The sequence below is a fragment of the Talpa occidentalis genome, unplaced genomic scaffold (genome assembly GCF_014898055.3).
Source record: "Talpa occidentalis isolate TD23 unplaced genomic scaffold, MPIMG_talOcc4v2.1 talOcc4.15, whole genome shotgun sequence".
NCBI classification, from domain to species: Eukaryota; Metazoa; Chordata; class Mammalia; order Eulipotyphla; family Talpidae; genus Talpa; species Talpa occidentalis.
In genome coordinates, this window is record NW_023601543.1 from 29,070,650 (window position 1) to 29,092,507 (window position 21,858).

The following is a 21,858-nucleotide window of genomic DNA, read 5'->3' on the forward strand; positions in this document are numbered from 1 at the left end:
GATACATGATTTGTCTATTTTTTAATTAGGCTTTCTTTTTATACAGTTGAATTGTAAGAATTCTCTATATGTTTTGGACATTAACCTCTTATTAGATACATGATTTGCAAACAATTTCTCCCATTCTGTGAGTTGTCTTTTTACTCTGTTAGTTGTTTCATTTGGTATGCAGAAGCTTTGTTGTTTGATGTAGGCTCACTTATCTATTTTTGATTTTGTTTCCTAGGCTTTTGGGGTTATATCCATGAAATATTGCCAAGACCAGTATATAAAGAAAGCTTTTCTGTTATGTTTTCTTCTAGGAGTTTTAGTTTTAGGGTTTTAATTTGAAGTCTTTAATCCACTTTAAATTTTTGTCAGTGGTGTAATGTAAGTCCAGTTTCATCCTTTTGCATTTACATTTTACTTGCACTGTTTGTTGAAGAGACAATAGTGTAGTGTGTATTCCTGGCACCCTTATCAAAGATTGGTTAATTACAGTAATGATTTACATAATGACATTTCAGTCAACAGCAATCCTTATATGTGTTAGTACTCTGAAAATTTCTATTGCTAATGACTTCGTAGCTTTCATATGTGGGAGTATTTTATGCCTGGCTGCAGCATCATACATCTTGGATTTACCACGTCTCTTGATCGCTTCATTTCCTCTTGTTCTTGATTTAATCTCATACTGTTTTGTTCATCATGGGCCATAAACATCCAGAATCCCCTGTTAATGATGCTGGTGAGAGACCACCTCAAATGATTGAACTGGAAATGAAATTAAAAGTGATTAAGGACTACAAAAGTGGAAAATCAGTGATGGTTATTGCTCATCATTCAGGCATGTCCTAGTCTACCATAGCTACAATCTTAAAGAACAAGAACAAAGTGACAAAAGCCATTAAAAAGATCTGCTTTATTGAAAGCAATGAAACAAAATTCAAGAAGGGCCTATATCAGATATGGAGAAACTTCTAATGACCTGCCTGGATTGATTACACAAGGACAAAATCACCTCAGATGTACTTATCAGAATATATCTTTGTCATTGAGGGACTGTGTATATGTGTGGATTTATTTCTGGGCTTTCTGTTCTATATGTCTGTCTTTAAGCTAGGACCATGCTATTTTAATTGCTGTAGCTTTGTAGGGTATTTTTCAAATTAGGAAGTGTGGCTCATCCTTATGTTTCCTTTTTAGCTTTTCTCTTTTTTTTCTGTCAGCCTTTGTTAGCCCCAAGATGTAATGCCACCTCAAATAGTTGCAGTTTTAAGCAGTCCCTGCTGATTGGTTTTGACAAATGCCCTAGGGATGAGCTATTCTCTGAGAGTGAGATATGAAACAAGTCAAGGACAAACCTTTAGAATGTAGCTTTTCAACGAGGTCCCAGGCAGATCAAACAGTGACAGTTATCTGAGGATGGGACTTTCAGGAGTTCTAGAACTGTTGTTTATTCTATTGTTAGCTAGGGTACTATTTTTTACAGCTAGCACAGTTGTGAGATGATTGGATTTCAAAGCCTTGGCAAAGCTGGAGAAAAGGAGATGGAATTATGGAAAGTTGAAATGCAACAAATCTTATTTTTCTTACTGAGACTCAGCTGTTTTTCTTGAATAACTTTCTCATATTGTTGCAACCTTTAGTTTACTTCAAAGACTTGTCAAAATTTTGGTTTTGACAATTTTTGACATTGTCCTTTTTGCTTTTACAGAGCAAGATTTTCAGAGGTTCTTACCCCAACATTCAAGAATGACTTTCTTTCAATTAAGTTTCTTATTTTTTTAAAAAAAACAATGAACTTATATAATGTAGTTGGGTTATTTTATTATTTTTTTTACAATTTTATTGAGTTTTCCTTTGCATGCCATAAAACTCATTTTAAATATACAATTCAGTAATTTGTAGGGAATTTGCAGTTAGTCAAGCATCACTACAATCCAGTTTTAGGACATTTCCACTACCCCATAAATGATTTTAGGTCCCTGTTCTAGTCTATGCAGCCACTAATCTATGTCAGTCCATATGGTTTTGCCTAGTCTAGACATTTCATGTAAATGGTATCATATAATATGTGATCACTTTTAACTTAGCACCATGTTTTGGGGTTTTAAATATAGAGTTTCATTAGTATATTTATAACTTTTTTCTAATTGCGGTAACATTGGTTTACAGCACTGGATATGATTTAGGAGAACAGGTTCATAACTCTTTCAATGTACAGCACCACACTACACCCACCATTAAAAACCCATAGTCCTCCATCATAGTCCACTGGGCTACCTCCCCACTTTGTTTCCATCCCCTAACCTCTCATCTCGTAACCTCACTTCTTCAGTCTTATCTCAAACATTTGTTTTGGTTTAGTTCTGTCTGTTCCCTTTGTTTTGTTTCTGTATATTACACATTTGAATAAAATCATCCAGTATTTGTCTTTCTCCTTCTGACTTATTTCACTTACCATAATCTTTTCCAATTTCATCTGTGTTGTTGAAAATGCAAGAGTTCATCTCTTTTTATAACTGAATAGTAGTCTGTTGTGTATATGTACCACATCTTTATCTACTCATCCGTCACTGGGCACCAGGTTGTTTCCATAACTTGGCTATTGTAAATAGTGTTACAGTGAAAATAGGAGTTCATATATGCCTTTGAATTTGTGTTTTTGCATTCTTTGGATAAATACCAAGGAGCAGGATTGCTGGATAATATGGCATATCTATTTTTAATATTTTGAGGAACCTCCATATTGTTTTCCATAAGGGCTGGGCCAGTTTTATATTCCCATCAACAGTGTACAGGGTTCCTTTTTCTCTGCACCCTCAGCAGTTTGTTGTTTCTGACTTTACTGATATAGGCCATTCTCACGGGAGTGAGGTGAAATTAGTGCCTTTCCCAGTATTGAGAAGTTTTTTAGTATTAGGTGATTTCCTGTACGAACTGAGCATGTCTTGAATACTTAGCCATGAACTTCATAACTCCATTTTGGCCTTCACTTCACTTAAACCTTCACAGAACCTCAGGTTTAATCAGGTGAGAACTTACAGCCTTTATCAGCGTTCGCAAACGTGCATACAACTCTGGCCAGTGAACAGTACTGTGCATTTGTTTGGTGTTCTAAATTCCAAGAAATATGGTGGAGCTTTCTAGAGCACCCTGTGGATATCTCATTCCCTGGGATTTCCTTCTATGCTTTTTGTTAACCTATTGTTTGCCCTAACGCCACCATCTCTGGTAGCTGTGTAATTCAGCAATTGCCTCTGGTTGTGTTTGATCAAAGTTATTGGGGAAAGACAATGTTAAGTGAACTTTGAATGAAGTCAAATAAAGAGAGTGTTGCTTCTGAGATCTTCCATGGGACCACCAGATAAGTCAAATAATGACAACTTTCCAAAAATTGTGTTTTGATGGTACACCAACCCCATTCTTACCTTTCCAGTGGTTGCCAGGTTTTCACTGTGATTTCAGGTGAAATCTGGGGGAAAGGATGGGGAAACGGGATATTAAAATGCCACAAAACTGGCCCTCCCTGGTGGCGCAAGGAGTTAAGATGCAACCTATGAAGCTATCCACAGCCTCTGCAGCATGAGTTCAATCCCCGACCAGGGAGATACCAACATGGTGAAGCAGACCTCTCCTGACTCGCCCACTGCTCCCCTCAGCAGTGTATTTCGGTCAATCTGCTTGTTCTGTTCCCCACTCTGTCTCTGGTGAATCCTCTCACCCCTCCACACCTCTGGCCTGTACCCCAGTTCTTCTATGCATAAATAAGTAAATCTTAAAAAAAAATGCCACAAAACTCATTATTACTGAAATTCAGCATTTTTCTAATTTTTTTTTAATTGCAGTAGCATTGGTTTACAAAACTGTGTAATTGAGAGGCACAGAATCACACCTTCTCAGATGTTTGTCACCTACAGTCCACCATAGTCCGTTGTGCCCCCTCAACACTTTGCTTTCCACCTTTCCCTCTTCCTTAGTTTTGCAGACAGATTTGTAGGGCCTGGTTTTGCTTTGATTTTGTCCAGCCTTTTGTTTTTTTTCTCTATATTCCACATATGAGTGAAACCATCCGGTATTTGTGTTTCTCCTTCTGTTTTTTCTCCCACTTAGCATAATCCCTTCCAGTTCAGCTGTTTTCTTGCATATTTGTTCTCCAGATTGCTACAAGCCTTTTGTTAATTTCCAGAATTCTTAAAAAAGTGAATTCTGACAGTTTTTGCTTCTGGAGAGGAGACAATTTTGTGAGGTCTTTGCCATTGTCACCGATGTCACCTCTTTTAATGGCATCTTTTGAATCTTGAAAATTCTGTAATTTTCACAAAATCTAACATCCTAATGCTTTTTTAATGGAGGTGATATTAGTTTACCAACTGTATATGTTCCAAGTTTACGTTTTCTCACCATACCACCAAGTGTCCAGTCACCGTCCACCACCATCCAATCAGTTCCTTCTTCCTATTCCTTTCCTCTGCCTTCCCCTCTAGTAACCACCATTCTGTTGTGAGAGTATAAATGTTTCAGTTTGTTTTCTTTGTATTCCACAAATGAGTAAAAACAATCACAATATTTGTCTGTCTTCTTCTGACTTACTTCTCTTAGCATAATGTCAAGATTCATCCATATTGGGAAGATTTCATCTATTTTATAAATGAGCTATTCTTTTTTTTTTTTTTTAAAGATTTATTTATTTTTTATACAAGAACTGGGTTACAGGCCAGATGCGCAGGAGGGTGAAAGGATTCACCAGAGACAGAGCAGGGAACAGAACAGGCAGACTGACGAAATATACTGCTGAGGGGAGCAGTGGGCGAGACAGGAGAGGTCTGCTTCGCCATGTGGGATTCTCGCCGGCCAGCCGGGATTGAATCCGCACTGCAGAGGTTGCGGACAGCTTCACAGTATAAATGAGCTATTCTTCTACACCATATCTTCTTTACCCATTCCTCCATTGTTAGAGGTTGTTTCCATATCTTGACTATTGTGAACAGTGCTGCAGTGCTTTAGCATAGGGGTACATTTTTCTTCCAGAGTCAATGTTTTCATATTATTCATGGAAATACTGGATCGTATGGTTGTTCTTAATTTTTGTGGAACCTCCATACTCTTTCATAATGGCTGCACTGGTTTACAGTCCCACCAGCAATGGGTAAGTGTTCCATTTTTCCCTATATCCTCACCAGTCTTTGTGGTTCCATGCAAATTTTAGGATGTTTTTTTCTATTTCTATAAAGACTGCCATTTGGTTCTTAATTGGTATTTCTTTAAGTAGAATGGCCACATTCACAACATTGATTCTTCCAATCCAAGAGCATGGAATGTCTTTCCATTTCTTTTTGTTTTCTTCAATTTCTTTCAATGGTGTTTTGCAGTTTCAGCATTCTCCTTCACTTTCTTGGATAAAATCATTCCTATGTATCATACTTTTTGCTGGATCACAGATGGTATTGTTTTCATCATTTCTCTCTTTGCTAGTTTATTGTTAGGAACTTTCTAATTTTTAAGTGACTTCTGCTTTTGGCCCTTTAAGATTTCTGGTAACCCAAGGATACCAAGATTTTCTCATGTGTATTCTTCTAAAAGCTTTATCATTTTAGCTCATACAATTAATTCTGTGAACCATTTTGAAATAATTTCTGAATTATACGTATGGTATAAGGCTAAGGTTATATTCATCTCTTACATATAGATATCCAGTCTTTTGGCACCTTTGGTTGAAAAGAGTATCCTTTCCCAATTAAATGTCTTGGTACCTTTGTGGGAACTCAGTGGTCTAGTTGGCCATAAATATAAGACATTTTAACTCTTCCTCTTTATTCCTCTACTCTTTTTACTGTTTCTCTTCTTCTCAGCAGTTTGTTTATGCTGTGTCTGGGTATAGGTTCTTTGTTATTTCAAATTCTGGGCTTCTGCTGTGTACTTTTCACAGTCTTTAAATTCTCTATGCTTTCTCTTCAGGTTTTTATATTTGTATTCGGTGGAAAAGACAGGGTGAAGTACAATTAATTCATCTTACTCAGGAATCCTAATAGCTAATAGTATTTGAGGACTACTTTGTGCCAGTCCTTTTGCTAGGCACTTTTGCACATTAATTCATTTAAGCCTTACATTAGCCCTAGAGGTAGTGTCAGTATTGTACCCATTTTACAGATAACTAAATTGAGTTTCTGAGGAGATAAATGATTTTCTTAAGGTCAGTTATTAAGTGGCAGTGCTTCAACTTAAATCCAGGTTTATCTTACACAAAAGTCTGTATTCTTAACCATGTCACTTGTATATATGATTGGAAAAGATTTTTTTGTTGTTCATCAAGTGTGATTTTACTTTGTCTTGACATACCGTTTTTTTTTGGAAATAAATGTATGTCTGTGGGAAATCAATGATATTATCTCTAGAAATATACTTCCTCCAAAATCTTAAGCTCTACTATATTACTTCCTGGTCTTAATCTTTTTCTTATCCTCTGGCTCTCACAACTCTCTAACACTTGTTGTACCATATTTCAATCCTGTTGAAATCTCCATTGCGTTGACCTTTTTATTTTCTCCTAACTATCAAGCCCTTGCAGTCTCCTCTTCCTACCACCTCTCACTTATACTTCATGATCTGTTTACCAGGGTTCTTGCCAGTGAATCATTTTTCTTGCTTCCTTGTCTGTAACCATTGTCCACCGGTAAAATCTCAAGCTTTATTTCTGCACATGACTTTTGAGCATTACTAGAAAACAAATCATATGACTTTATTGTATAATGTCTCTGCAGGTTCCTCAACTCTGGTTTTGTCTAAAGTTTTTCCTCTTGTTCAGCAGTCTGTCTCTTATTTCCTTGTCAGCTCTCTATTTTCATTCCTTATACTATTTCAGATATTCATTAATCTTTCCTATTTTATTATCTTTAGCAGATATTCTTCCTTCTGATTTCAAAGTATACACTGTCAATGGCAAGAAACTTCTACTTTTTCTCTCATGCTAGCACTCTGCTAACTTCTTCATCCTAATTCTCAAATTTATCTACTCTACTCAGTGCTAGGACATCCTCCCTAAATTAAACATCACACCTTTTGTGCTGGATCTTAAGCCTCCTATTTTCCTGGGAACCTCAGTCAGATATCCCCAGTATTGCTTCTTTGCCAGTTTTCATGGTGTACATACTCCTTCCATGAACTAATAAATGATTTTTAAAATGTCCTTCAATTGTTTATATACTTGAGCAATGTGTTTAGATTCTCTCCCTTCATAATTTTACATAATAAATAAAATTGGTTTTAAAATGAAATATAAAAATTGAAGCCCTGAAACTATAGGATTAAGTACATGTTATTATTTTTTGATATGCAAATGGGAAAAGATTTTTTCCAATCTTTAGTGAAAATTTTTAAACACATAGAAAAGTTGAAAAATTATTGTCACGAACACCTATTACATCACCAACTAGATTCTGTCACTAGTATTTTACTTTCTCACACATCTATCTGTCCTTCTACCAAACCATCTTACTTTATTGAAGTATTTAAAATAAATGTGTAAGGGTCCTCCCTGGTGGCACAAGGGGTAAAGCACCATATACTATGAAGCAATTCGCAGTTTCTGCAGCACGAGTTCGATCACCAGCCGGCCAGGGAGCAACCCACATGGCACAGCAGACCTCTCCTGATTCACCCGCTACTCCCCTCAGCAGTGTATTTCAGTCAGTCTGCCTGTTCTAGTCCCCACTCTGTCTCTGGTGAAGCCTCTCGCCCCCCACATCTCTGGCCTGTACCCCAGCTGTTGTATGCATAAATAAATCTTTTTTTAAAATAATAATAATAAATAAAATAAATATGTAAAAACTTGGTTCCCTTAACTACTCCAGTACGCATATTGCTAGTTAGAATTAAATATTTGCATTTCTCTTTTCATGTAAATTTTGCATGCAATGACATGCATAAATCTTAAGAAATGCATAAATCTGTTTGCTTACTTTTTTTTTTTTAAGATTTTTTTTTTTTTAATACAAGCACTGGGTACAGTCAGAAGTGCGGGAGGGTGAGAGAATTCACCAGAGCGGAGAGCAGAACAGGCAGACTGACAAAGTACACTGCTGAGGGGAGCAGCGGGCGTGGCAGGAGAGGTCTGCGCGCCATGTGGGACCCTCGCTGGTGACCGGGGATCGAACTGGCGCTGCAGAGGCTGCAGGCAGCTTTGCAGCCCAGTGCTCAACCACTGCGCCACCAGGGGAGGCCCGTGTTTGCTCACTTTTAACCAATGTGTACATCTTATACATCTTTGTTATGATGTATTAGTAAATGTTTAACTAGCACTCCAGGAAAAGAAAAAGACTCAGAGTTGGGCCTCCCCAGTGGCGCAGCGGTTGAGCACTGGGTTGAGAAGCTGCCCGCAGCTTCTGCAGCACATGTTCGATCCCCGGCTGCTCCCTGGCCATCGGAGGAGGATCCCACATGGTGCGCAGACCTCTCTTGCCGCCCGCTGCTCCCCTCAGCAGTGTATTTCATCAGTCTGCCTGTTCTGCTCCCCGCTCTGGCTCTGGTGAATTCTCTCACCCTCCCGCACTTCTGACTGTACCCAGTGCTTGTATGTATGTATATATAAATCAATCAATCAATCAATCAATCAATCAATCTTTAAAAGAAAAAAAAAGAAAAAGACTCAGAGTTGTATCATTTGCCAGTTACTATGATGTACATACTCCCTGTATGTACCATGGCTGATTTCAAGCTACCAATGTGTTATCACTGAGCATGGAGTTGGGAAGCAATGTGCATAAACATTGGACTACCTCCGGCATATCACTGCATCAATGTAGCCTAACCCTTGTCAACATAGAGCATATTACATTCACCTTAGGAATTTCCATCATGCTTTTTCTTTGTAAATCCTGCCCCACCCTCCCAGATGCAACTAGTATCTTCATTTTTCCCACTATTATTTTTGCCTGTTCTAAAACTTCAGATAACTGAAATCATGCATTATGTATTTTTGTGTAAGGGGTCTTTAATTCAGCATATTGTTTTTGAGATTCATTCATATTGTAGTATCAGTAGTTTTTCCTTACAACAAAATTTATTGAAATGGTTTTCTATAATCACTGTGTTATTTTTCTAGGGCTGCCATAACAACTTATTATACATGTTGTGACTTAGAAGAACAGAAATGTATCCCCTCACACTTCTGGAGGCCAGAAGTTGAAATCAAAGTATCAGCAGAACATGATCTTTCTAAAGTCTCTAGGAGAGGACCCTGCCTTTTCTCTCTCTTTTTTTTTTGAATATTTATTTATTTATGCAAGCACTGGGTACAGTCAGGAGTGCAGGAGGGTGAGAGAATTCGCCAGAGCCAGGAGCAGAGCAGGCAGATGGACCGAAGTACACTGCTGAGGGGAGCAGCGAGGGGCAGGAGAGGTCTGCGCGCCATGTGGGACCCTCGCCCAGCGGCCGGGGTTCGAACCCGTGCTGCAGAGGCTGCGGGCAACTTCGCAACCCAGCGCTCAACCGCTGCCCCAACCGGGGAGGCCCTGCCTTTTCTCTTGTAGCTTCTGGTGGTTTCCAGAATTCACTGATGTTGTAACTCATTATTCCAGTCTCTGATTCTGTCTTCACTTCACAACCTCCCTCTATATCTATTTCTCCATGTCTTTATGTGGCCTTTTTTTTAAAGATTTATTTATTTATGCATACAAGAGCTGGGGTACAGGCCAGAGATGCGGGAGGTAAGAGAATTCACCAGAGACAGAGCAGGGAGCAGAACAGGCAGACTGAGTGAAATACACTGCTGAGGGGAGCAGCAGGTGAGACAGGAGAGGTCTGCTGCGCCATGTGGGTTGCTCCCTGGCCGACAGCCGGGTATTTAACTTGTGCTGCAGAGGCTTCGGATTGCTTCATAGTGCGGTGCTTAACCCCTTGTGCCACCAGGGAGGCCCTATGTGGCCTTCTTAATAGAACACTAGTCATTGTGTCTATTGAATGACCATTGTCATTGGATTTAGGGATAATCTAATCCAGTATTACCTCAACTTTACTAATTACATCTGCAAAGACACTATATCCAAATAAAGTCACATTCTGAGGCTCTTGGATGGATAGACTTTCTCTTATATAATCTCAATATTATAATCACTTAAGATATTCAACATTGTTACACTAATATTATCTAATCTGTTTGTAATAAAGTTTCTCAGTTTTAAATCCAGGGGTCACAGATTGCATTTATTGTTAGTTTGCTTTAGAGCAGTACCCCTGTCTTTGTATATGTGTGTATCTATCTTTCTTCCAAGGCATTAATATTTTTCAGGAGTCCAAGCCTATATTGTTTATTTCATTGGAGTTTTAATTTCATTTTCTTACAACTAATGAGATTAAATACCTTCTCACACATTTTTTTAACTAATAACTCATTTCATGTTTTTTTAAAAAAATCAGAAGCCTTTTTTTTATTTTATATACATATATATTGCATAGAACTGGGGTATAGGCCAGGAAGTGCAGGGGATGAGAAGATTCACCAGAGACACAGTGGGGAGAACAGGTGGATTTGCTGAAATACTCTGCTAAGGGGAGCAGCAGGCGAGACAGGAGAGAGGTCTGCTGCACCGTTAGTGGGTCAGCTCCCTAGCCGGGCATTAAATTCAGGCTGTAGCGGTGATAGTGTTGAGACTTAATCCCTAGGCCACCAGGGAGGCCCTCATGTTTTCTTTTTTTTTGTTTTTGTTTTTGTTTTTTATACAAGAGCCAGGGTACAGGCCAGATGCATGGGAGGGTGAGAGGATTCACCAGAGACAGAGTGGGGAACAGAACAAGCAGACTGACAAAATACACTGCTGAGGGGAGCAGAGGGTGAGACAGGAGAGATCTGCTTGCCATGTGGGTTGCTCCAAGGCTGGCAGGGTTGAACCCGCACTGCAGAGGCTGTGGAAAGCCACACAGCACTGCACTCAACCGCCTGAGCCACCAGGGAGGCCCCTTCATGTTTTTTTAAAATTAAGTAATGTAATATTTTTAATTGAGATAATATCTGGATGTCCCATTAGGTATTACCACCATAGTGCACCCACCATCAAATCACGCAGAGTCCTCCACCATAGTCCATTGTGCTTCCTTCCCTCTTTTTTCTTACCCCTTCTCCACACCCTTACCCCTCTGGATGCTTCAGTTCTGTAGTCAGCTTTCAAGGGTTAGTTTTTAAGCTTGTGTTTATCTGATTCTTAGTTTAGTTACTCTATATTCCATGTATTAGTGACGCCATCTGGTATTTATCTTTCTCCTTCTGTATTATTTCAGTTAGCATTTACTCCATCTAGCTCCATCCATGTTGCCACAAATGACATGAATTTATCTTTTCTGATTGCTGAGTAGTACTCCATTGTTTATATATACCACATCTTTTTGATCCATTCATCTGTTTTTGAGCATTTAATCTGTTTCCATAATTTGGTTATTATAAATCATGCTATAAAAAACATGGGAGTGTAAGTTTCCTTTTGAATAGTGTTTTTGAATTTTTGGGTAGAAGCCTAGGAGTGCAGTTACTGGGTCAAATGGCAGGTGCATGTTTAATGTTTTGTGACACCTCCATATTGTTTTTCATTAGGGCTGGACCAGTCTGTATTCCCACTAGCAATGTAGGAGGTTTTTCTTTTTTCCACATCCCCACCAATGCTTGTTTCTGGTCTTTTTGATATGGGCCTTCTCACACATTTACAGACTATTTCGATAGCCTCCTTTATGAAATGGCTATTTAATTCCCTTCTCCATTTAGCGGATATGGAAATGCCTGTTTCCTGTCTGAATGTCTTTCCAACGGTTTATATTTGTGTCCAGATGCAGTTTTGGTTCAGACATCACTTTTGGTGTGTATCAAAGCAGTAGCGTGGCTCCAAAGTCCAGGGATATGGCAAATCTCAGTGATTACTACTTAGCTACAGTACTCTATAGGAAAGATGGAACTTGGAAAGTGTTCGGGTTATATGTCCTTAATATTATATCTCCAAATTTCTTCTCTAATCTTGCATACTTTTCTTATACATTTGTACAAGTTCTTTATTATTATGGACACTTGCACTCTGTTGTTTATCTGTATTGAAAATGTCTGTTACCATTATGTGCCTTATCATTTCACTGTCTTCATAGTGTCTTTTAGTGAATAAAAGTTCATTTTTATGTAATTTTCTATTAATTTTTTCCTTTTTACTTAGTGCTTTTTATGTTTTCTTTAATAAATCCTTCCCTACTTGAGCTCAGGAAGATATTCTTTATTCTAAAAGTTATGTGTTAATTGTCTTTAACATTTAAATCTTAATCCATCTGGAACTGATATATGTATATGGTAAGAAGTAAGATTTCAGGGTTGTTTCTTTTTTAATATAGATAACTCTTCATCCTACTATATTGAAAATGTCCCTTCACTGTTATTGTATTGCTAGTTCTGTCATGTATCAGATGTCCATATATGCATGGGTGTGTTTTTCGTTTCTGTATTGTTCCTTTGGTCTTTTTGGCCATTCCAGAACCTATATCACACTTCTTAGCTATTTAATGTCTTGACATCTGTTACAGAAGAACAATCCTTCTACTACTTGATGACATTTGTGTTGTTTCTTTAATGGACATAATTGGCTATTTTGAATAATGCTTGTATATATAAAATTTATGGGCAAGCTTTGTGTGGCCTTATTTTTATTTATTTTGAGTGAATGGAATTTTGGGGTTATATGGTAACTCTATGTATATAACCTTTGAGGATCTGTCAATCTATTTTCCAATAATGGTTATACCATTTTACTTTCTCATTAGCAATGTTAAAGTGTTCCTATTTCTCTGAATCCTTGCCAACTCTTGTTACTGCCTATTTGTTTTTATTATGGTCATTCTATTGGGCATGTATTGATATCTCATTATAGTTTTAATTTGAATGTCTATAATAGCAAGATCTTGAGTACTTTTTCATGTGGGCTTATTAGACATTCTTATGTTGTCTGATGAGATATCTATTCAATCATTTATACAATTTTTGATTTGTTTTTTTGTTTTCTTAGTATTGAGTAATAACATTTCTGTGTTTTCTGAAGTCCTATGTAAGGTATATAATTTGAAAATATTTTCTTTCAGTCTGTATCTTGTCTTTATTTTCTTAATGGTGTCTTGAAGTACAAAAGTTTTAAATTTTAATAAAGTTCAATTTCTCAGATTGTTCCTTTATGGCTTTTGCTTTTGGCATCTTATCTAAGAAGACATTGCTGAACTCAAAACAAAAAAGATATTGTCCTTATGTTTTCTTCCAGATTATAGTTTTAGCTCTTATAACTAGATCTATTGTTCATTTTGAGTTAGTTTTTCTGTGTGAAGGGTCCAAATCCATATTTTTGTGTATGGATATTCAGTTGTTAGAGCAATATTTATTGTAAAAGTTATTCCTTCTCTGTTGAATTTTCTTGGAACCTTTGTGGAAAGTCAGTTGGTCATAAAAGAGTATATTTCTGGATATTCATTTTGGTTCCATTGATCTATATAACTATCCTTATGCTCTGAATCTCTTTATCTTTTATAAGTTTTGAAATTGGGTAGTGTAACTCCTCCAACTTTGTTACTCTTTCAAAATTGCTTTGGCTATTCTAGGTCCTGTGCTTGTCAGTGTAAATTTTAGAAGCAGCCTGTCAAGTTTTCTACAAAAAAAAAAAAAAAAAGCCTGCTGGAATTTGATAAGGATTATGCTGAATCTATAATCCAATTTGGGGGAAATTGTCATTTTAATAGTTCTGAGTATTCTAATCCATAAACATGGAAAGATTTCATTTATTAAATCTTAAATTTATTTTATCAATGTTTTGTGGTTTTCAGTTTGCAGATCTTACGCTTTATTAATTTCTTAATGTTTTCTTCATTTTTATGCTCTTGTGAATAGAATTACTTTCTTATTTCATTTTCTGATTCCTTGAAAGTATATAGAAATACAGTTGACATAGTTTATTGATCTCATATTCTGTAACTAAACTTTTTTGTTAGTTCTAGTAGTTATATTGTGGATACCTTAGGATTTTTTACGTAGATAATCATGTTTCACATGAATAAAGACTATTTTATTTCTTTTCCAATCTGAATGCTTTTTTTTTTTTTGGTTCCTTGCACTGTCTAAAAGCTGCAGTATAACGTTGAATGGAAGTGCTGAGGTGAGAGCAGATATCTTGATTTGTTCCCAGTATTAGGGAGAAAAATTCACTTTTTAACCATTAACCATTTGATCTTAGCTCTAAGTTTTTTATAATGTTCTTTTAGCAATCTGTTACTTCCCAAGGGTGCTGTGAGTAATTATCATGAACTTAGTGATTTTAAACAATGTAAATTTTTTCTCTTAAATTTCTAGAGGTCAGAAGTTCTCAAATCACCATTGTGTACATGGTTGTATTTCTTCGGGAGTTCTCGAGGGAAGCCTTTTCCAGCTTCTAGTATCCACCTACATTCCTTGACTCTTTTTCTCACATTTTTCCAACCTCTACTCTATCACAATGGCTCCTATTCCCTCTCTGAAGCTCCTACCCCCTTATTTTGAGGACACCTGTGATTAGATTGGCCCCCCCCAAAGTAATCCAGTATAGTCTCCCTATCTCAAGATGCATAAAAAAATCACACCAAGGGCCTCCCCTGGTGGCGCAGCGGTTGAGCGCTGGGCTGCGAAGCTGCTGCAGCCTCTGCAGTGCCGGTTCGATCCCCGGCCACCAGCGAGGGTCCCACATGGCGTGCAGACCTCTCCTGCTGCCCGCTGCTCCCCTCAGCAGTGTATTTCAGTCCTTCTGCCTGTTCTGCTCCCCGCTCTGGCTCTGGTGAATTCTCTCACCCTCCCGCGCTTCTCGACTGTACCCAGTGCTTGTATAAATAAATAAATAAATAAATAAATAAATAAATCTTTTTAAAAAAAATCACACCAAGTTCTTTTTGCCATATAACATATAATTGTTGATTGCTAATTAAACCTATTATTACAGGTTTAATCAGCTGTTCTGTTTTCTTCTCAAGTCAGCTTTCTAATTCGTATCTTTCTGTGAATTTGTCCTTTCACCCAAGCAGTCTAGTATGTTGGCCAAAAGTAAACTATAACATCACCTTCCAAATATTTCTTTTTCTTTAGGGTCAGTAATGATGCCTCCTCTTAATTTTTGATTTTAAACATTTTTGTTTTCTCTTTTTTAAGTCAGTTTAGCTAAAGGTTAGCCATTTTGTTAACCTTCTCAAAGAACCAACTTTAGTATCATTGATCTCTATTTTTCTGCTTTCTATTATATTGATTTAGTCCCTAGTCTCTATTATTTTCTTTCTTTTGCTTACTTTGTGTTTACTTTGCTCTTTTTCATTTTCCTAAAGTGTGTTGCTTAATTTCCAAATATTTGTGTTTTCCCAATTTCTTCCAGTAGTGGATCTTTAATGTGTTGTAGTTAGAGAATATACTTTGTATGATTTCAGACTCTTAAGAACTTTTGAGACATGTTCCAAATCTTTGGGCCCTCTAATATCAACATGATAGATTGCCTTACTTTGCTTAAGTTTGCTTTCAAATTTCACTTTCTAAGTTTGACTAATACAGTATTAAATTGCACCTATCCTTACTACCATCCTCTAGCACTTCCAATCACCCCTTACCCTGCTATATTTTTCCTTTTTCATAGCACTCATAACCTTTACTTACCATATAAATCACTGAGCTCTATGAAGGAATCATTGTTTTATATATTAATGTATCCCAGGAATCTAGAATAGTGCCTGGATCATAATAGTTACTGAATTAATTTTTTTAGTATATGCATTAGTATATTCATCCAGCTTGGTCATATGTAGCTGAAATCTCTCATTATATAGTATAGCATTTCATTATATAAAGCTTAAAATAGTTTTATAACGCTTTCCTTTTAGGTGCACATTTGCATTTTTGCTAGTTTCAAGCTATTTTAAATATCACTGATCTAAACATTTTTGTTGTTGTTGTACCCTAGTACACACATGCCCCAATTTTTCTGTCATCTATGTATGTGAACACATACACACATAATTTGTGTGTTGTATTGTGAGCATGTAATTCAACATTAGTATGTGCTCTGTGACCTTACATTCCTACCAGCAGTGTATGAGGGTTCCATTTATCCTGCAATCTCACTGATACGGTATTAGCATTTTTAAATTTTTTTGCTAATATGGTAGTTTTCTGTTAGTAACTGATTCTCTTACTAATTAGCATTTTCCTGATTTCTAATATGATAGAGCACATTTGCATATATTTACTGGCCATGTGTATTTCCTCTTTTGTGAGGTAATAAATCTTTCCCCACTTTCCTAATGGTTGTGTCCTTTATAAGTTAAATCTGCAACAAATATTTTTTCTAATTCTGTGCCTTTTCTGTCCCTTCATAATTTTCTTTCTTTTTTTAAAGATTTATTTATGCACACAAGAGCTGGGGTACAGGCCAGAGATTCAGGGGGGTGAGAGGATTCACCAGAGACAGAGCGGGGAACAGAACAGGCAGATTGGCTGAAATACGCTGCTGAGGGGAGCAGCGGGCAATACAGGAGAGGTCTGCTTCGCCATGTGGGTTTCTCCCTGGCCATCCTGGGATCGAACTTGTGCTGCAGAAACTGCGGATTGATTCATAGCACGGTGCTTAACCCCTTGTGCCACCAGGGAGGCCCCCCCTTTATGATATTTTTGATGATGCGTTTGTAATTTTAATGTAGTTGAATTTGTCAGTATTTTCCTTTGTGGTGAGCACTTTTGGAGTCTTAAGAAATCCTTCCATAAATACTCTTATATCTTGCTGGTGGAAATGTAGAATAGTACAACTCCTACAAAATGTAATTTAGCAATATGTACAAAAATTACATAAACATTTATCCTTTGTGTGAGCAATGCTACCTCTTGGTAGCATTTCAAAGATAGACTGGAAAAAAACATAAAATCCTGTATGCAGAAGACTTTGTCAGGACATTATTCAAAACAAAAGACTAGAGACAGTATCAATGTGCATCACTAGGAGAGTAGTTGAATAAACTGTTATTTCCACACAATAAATTACTATGCAGCTAGGAGAGGGAAAGAGAAGAGCTCTATACATTAATTTGGAGATATTTTCAGGATGTTTTATTAAGTATAAAAAATAAATTACAGAACCGTGTTTACCATAAATTACCTTTTATTTAGGAGAGGGGAATAACTAATTAGTTATATGCATAAATATATCTGGGTGGTGTGTGTGTCCATTTGCTTATATTTTCGAAAAAGAAATAGTGGAACCATAAAACCAAAGCCTAATAAAAATCATTGTTTATGGGGAAGGAAAGGATGAAGGAGACAGAGATGAAAGTAAGACTTCTGTGAAGGTACTATATAACAGTTTTCACTTTAGAGCCATATAAGTATTTTTATAGTTTTAAAGGTTTAGTCAAAAGAGGGAAATAATAGATCCCTTAAATTCATAAACAACCTGAAACAAATGAACCTAATTATAAAGTGGGTAGCATAACCATACAGAGAAAACAAAATTATTTTAAAACAATATTTGAACATTCCTAGTGGAATAGATTTTAAAGACAAAAGTAATTGTAAAGAAACATAAAACTGTATTTAGTAGTTTATTGTTGATGGACATATTTAGCATTGTTATTGACATTTTAAAAGCCTATAAATATATTGTAAAAAAAAACTGACAGATAATTTTGCTGTTATCATTAGGAACCAATATTTTAAGCATGTATATAAAGAGATACAAATCTAAAATCAAAGAGTCTGAGAAATTTCTTGTAATAATAAATTTGAAGTAGAAATATCAGTATGGATTCATGATTTATAATTCTCTTTAAAAAAAAATCCCTAGCCTTGTCCAACTGAAATGGCCCAGAAACAGCAGCAACTCAATAGCAGTGAGTACACCTAACAACACACTGTGGATTCCAAATATCATTTCCCACCAAAAGGAGCAGGGAGTCCTTTAGAAATAGGCCAGGTTTGAGTCAGGAGATGTGCAGGATAAGTTTGGGACATCTTGCTGGGAAGAAATACAGGAACCTTTTTGAAGGGGTTCTCACTGGTCCTACATTGGGTAATTTGACCACCAAAAAGAATAACTACATTTTATTGAAACTTATCAAATATATGAAAATACATGATTTCACAATTACACTAAAAATAATTGTTGGTCACCTTTGGACATCTCTAAGGTACCAACTTATAACTACATTGTTGATTTTAAATAATTGGGGAAAAATCCAAGTTTATCCTGCCTTTCCTGTATGAGCTATGTATAGGAAAACCAAATAATTGATGACGGTAAGTTCATTATAGAATTATAGAAAGTAAATGCAAAAGAAATAATAGAATCAGGGCAACTCCTTTTTACAATTCTTAATAAATTGATAGGTCTAGGCAGTGGTCATCAAGGGATATAAAACTCGTTAAGTGAATAGGAAAATTTCATAACAGAGGGATCAGACTAATATCACCTGAATCCACTAATCAATTTCAGCATCATTAAAATATTCTGTGCCATATGATGTGATGCAGTAGGACGTACAAATCTTATTTATGAAGGGTTTTTTCCTAAAAATACTGAACTTGAATCTTATTAAACCTCTAAATCAGCACTATCCAGTACAACTTTCTATAATGGTGATAAATGGTCTGTAATCTGTATGATACCCACTTGCCACACATGACTGTTGAACACTTCAGATGTTACTAGTTTAACTGAGGAACTATTATTTTAAAAGTTAATTTAAATAGATATATGTGACTAGTGTCTATTGTATTAGATAACATATAGGTCTAGATTTAACTGCCAGTTTATAAGAAATAGAACTGAGGAACAAATTAAACAATACTAAGAACAACCAATCAAATCATTTGTTCTAAAAGCAAATGATGTGGTTTCTTTAATAAATCAGTGGGATGGGGGAAAAATAGATTTGAGGGGTGGGAAAGAGGGACATTAGAATAAGAGGCTTAAGATATCAAACAGCCAAAGGCTGTTTTAGATCCCTAATTAAACAACCAAATTTAAAAAGATATCTTTGAGATAATCAGGGCCACTTGAACATGAACTGGTATTAAATGATACTAAGGAATTACTAATTTTGTGAAGTGGGATAATGCCATACTAGTTACATTTTTTAAATGTCCTTATCATTTAGATGAGCATGTACTTGTATGGCCCTGAAAGTGGACATCTTCTTAAATTGTGTACCCTAGATGCCTCACTTGCCTCACTATATTGTTCCTGCTTAAGAGGAACAATAATAAAATAGCTATAGATGATTGTCATTTGTCACAGGTTATTAAGTTCTTCCCCAGCAGAATTTCTATATCTGAGATCCAAGATTTAATTTTTATTGATTTGTCAAGGATTGTATTGGTAGGCTTTGTAGAACTTCCCTATCTCTTTGTCTTGATCCAGATGAACCCCAAAAGAAGAACAAAGGTGATCCCATGAACAACCTGGAAAATTTTTACCAAGAGATGATAATGAAAAAACGTCTTGAAGAGTTCCAACTTATGAGAGGTGAACCCTTTGCTTCCCACTCACTGGTCTCAGCTACATCAGTGGGTGATAGTGGCACAGCTGAGAACCCGTCATTACTCCAGGACAAGGGAATACAGGCAGCACAGGGTAAAGGTCCCAGTCTCCATGTGGCCAAAGTTATTGATAATTCACCTGAGCAGTGTTGGACTGGGCCTAAGAAGCTGACGCAGCCAATAGAATTTGTCCCCGAAGATGAGATCCAGAGAAATCGTTTATCAGAGGAAGAGATCCGAAAAATTCCTATGTTTTCTTCATATAATCCAGGGGAACCAAACAAGGTATAGGCGAAACCAAGTAAAAAATGGGTTGTTTTCATTTTTATTTACCTCTACCTAAAGTAATACTTTTAAACTAGCTTTGATTATACCAAAGAATCATGACATAAGCATAGTGATTGTGTTTTTTCTTAACTTTGACTATTCAGTTTCTGCGTAGTATATAAGTAGCATATTTCCTGTAATGTTCTTTGTGGTTTTCTAATGTCGTTGGAATTTTAAAGAAATCTTGACGTGATCCTAGTATATATGCTCTAGAAACCCCAATTTGAAGGAAAAGTAACCTCCAGTTTCCTAGACTGGGAATAAAACAAGTAGTATTCATAGGACCACCATGTCTGGTAGTCTTGGTACTTCGGAACTGGTCAATACTTAGCCCCCTGTTTGTAGAATTTACTGTTAGCACATGAATTTTCTCTTCAGAATGCTCTGTCTCACTTTCATGTGACATGTGATTTAGGTTGCTGGCAACTAAGCACAAAGTGAAAACATAAGGCCTGTAAGCCTCGAGAAATTGACAAATATCTAAGTAAAGTTGTAAGTAATATTTGTTTTATTGATCAGATTATTATTTCATATTCATGGTATATGTTATATTTAGAATGGAAAACTTCATTAACATATCACTCAAAGATGCAACACAAGTACCTAGATCATAAACTTAGTTGTGTCTAATTTGAAAAAAAAGGCAAAAAAAAACCCACAAAAATTAATGTTACCTTATAGCTATCCCTGAATTTTTTTTTCTTTAAAGGCATTGTACATGACGGATACTGAAGCAATTTCCATCGAGTGACTATATTTCTAATATATACTTGCTGTTATTCAAGGGTAGCTGGATTTCTTTAAAAATATATTATTAAATATTACTAATATAAACAGCTATGGAGAATAATATAGCAAACCAGCTTTATAGCCAACCCACCATCTTTTTTAATTCTTTATAGTTTCCATATTTGTTTAATTTAAAAAACAGTAAAGCCTTATAAAGACACCCGAAGCCTTCCTTATATCCCTTAACAATTCCATCTGCCTTTCTCCTTTCCAGAGGAAATCACTATCTTGAATTTGCAATTTATTATTCCCATGCATATTTTTGTGTTTTTACTACATATTTATATATTTATAGTTTTACATATTTTAAAACTATATAGTTGATATACTCTATAGATCCTTCTACAACTTGCTTTTATGACTGAATATACGTAATGTTTTTGAAATTTACTTCTAATATATAAGAAACAATACACTATTCTATTGTAGAAATATACTGTAATTAATTTAGCCATTCTCCTGGAGACTTTTTCCTTTCTGTTTTTTGCCATTACAATTTTTCAGCAAACCTTATAGTTCATACTCCTGTTGCACATGTACAAGAGTTTCTCTAGGATACTTTTTCAAACTCTAGGTTATAATTAGTAGGTCACAACCAGCAATTTTTAAAAACGAAACGAAACATCAAACTGCATTCCTTAGAGTAAGGGAAATTACTGTTTCTTGAAACGTGTGTGTGTGTGTGTGTGTGTGTGTTTTATGTAATGTGTGTGGGGGCCAAAATATAGAATGCACTTCTTCCTGTGGATCTCAGTGAAAAAAAATTGGGAATATGTTGCTCCATTACAGTGATTCTCAATGTACACTGGGATCATCTAGAAGGCTTGTTAAGACACAGATTGCTAAGATCCACCCCCAGAATTTTTATTCAGTGTATCTGGAATACAGTTTGGGAATTTGCATTTTCAATAATTCCCAGGAAATGATGCTGCTGTTGGTCTGAGAGTGACATTTTAAGAAGCACTGTTGTTGATTACATACCTAGGAGTGGAATTATTGTGATAGTAGGCTTTGTTATCTCAACTTTCAGTGAACAGGCTTTCAGAGATCTCTTTCAACATCCTTGCCAAACCTTTATAGTACTAGACTTCTAATTTTTGCAAGTATAAAATGTTTGAAAGGTATCTCATTGTTTTAATTTGCATGTTCCTGATTTCCAGGAAAATGCAATGTACTTATATATTCATTAGCCTTTCAAGAACCTTCTGAATTTCATTTCTTTG

The 21,858-nt window shown here is 36.2% G+C and overlaps 1 protein-coding gene across 4 annotated transcripts in view; it reads left to right on the forward strand.

The window, feature by feature from the left end:
• Positions 1-21,858, forward strand: part of RBM41 (RNA binding motif protein 41) — a 51,776-nt gene that overhangs the window by 10,370 nt on the left and 19,548 nt on the right. For all 4 annotated transcript variants that reach the window (XM_037512122.2, XM_054695621.1, XM_037512121.2 and 1 more), the window contains one exon: positions 19,401-19,804. In XM_037512122.2, the coding sequence (XP_037368019.1) occupies positions 19,401-19,804 (404 nt within the window). The remainder of the gene's footprint in view (positions 1-19,400; positions 19,805-21,858) is intronic.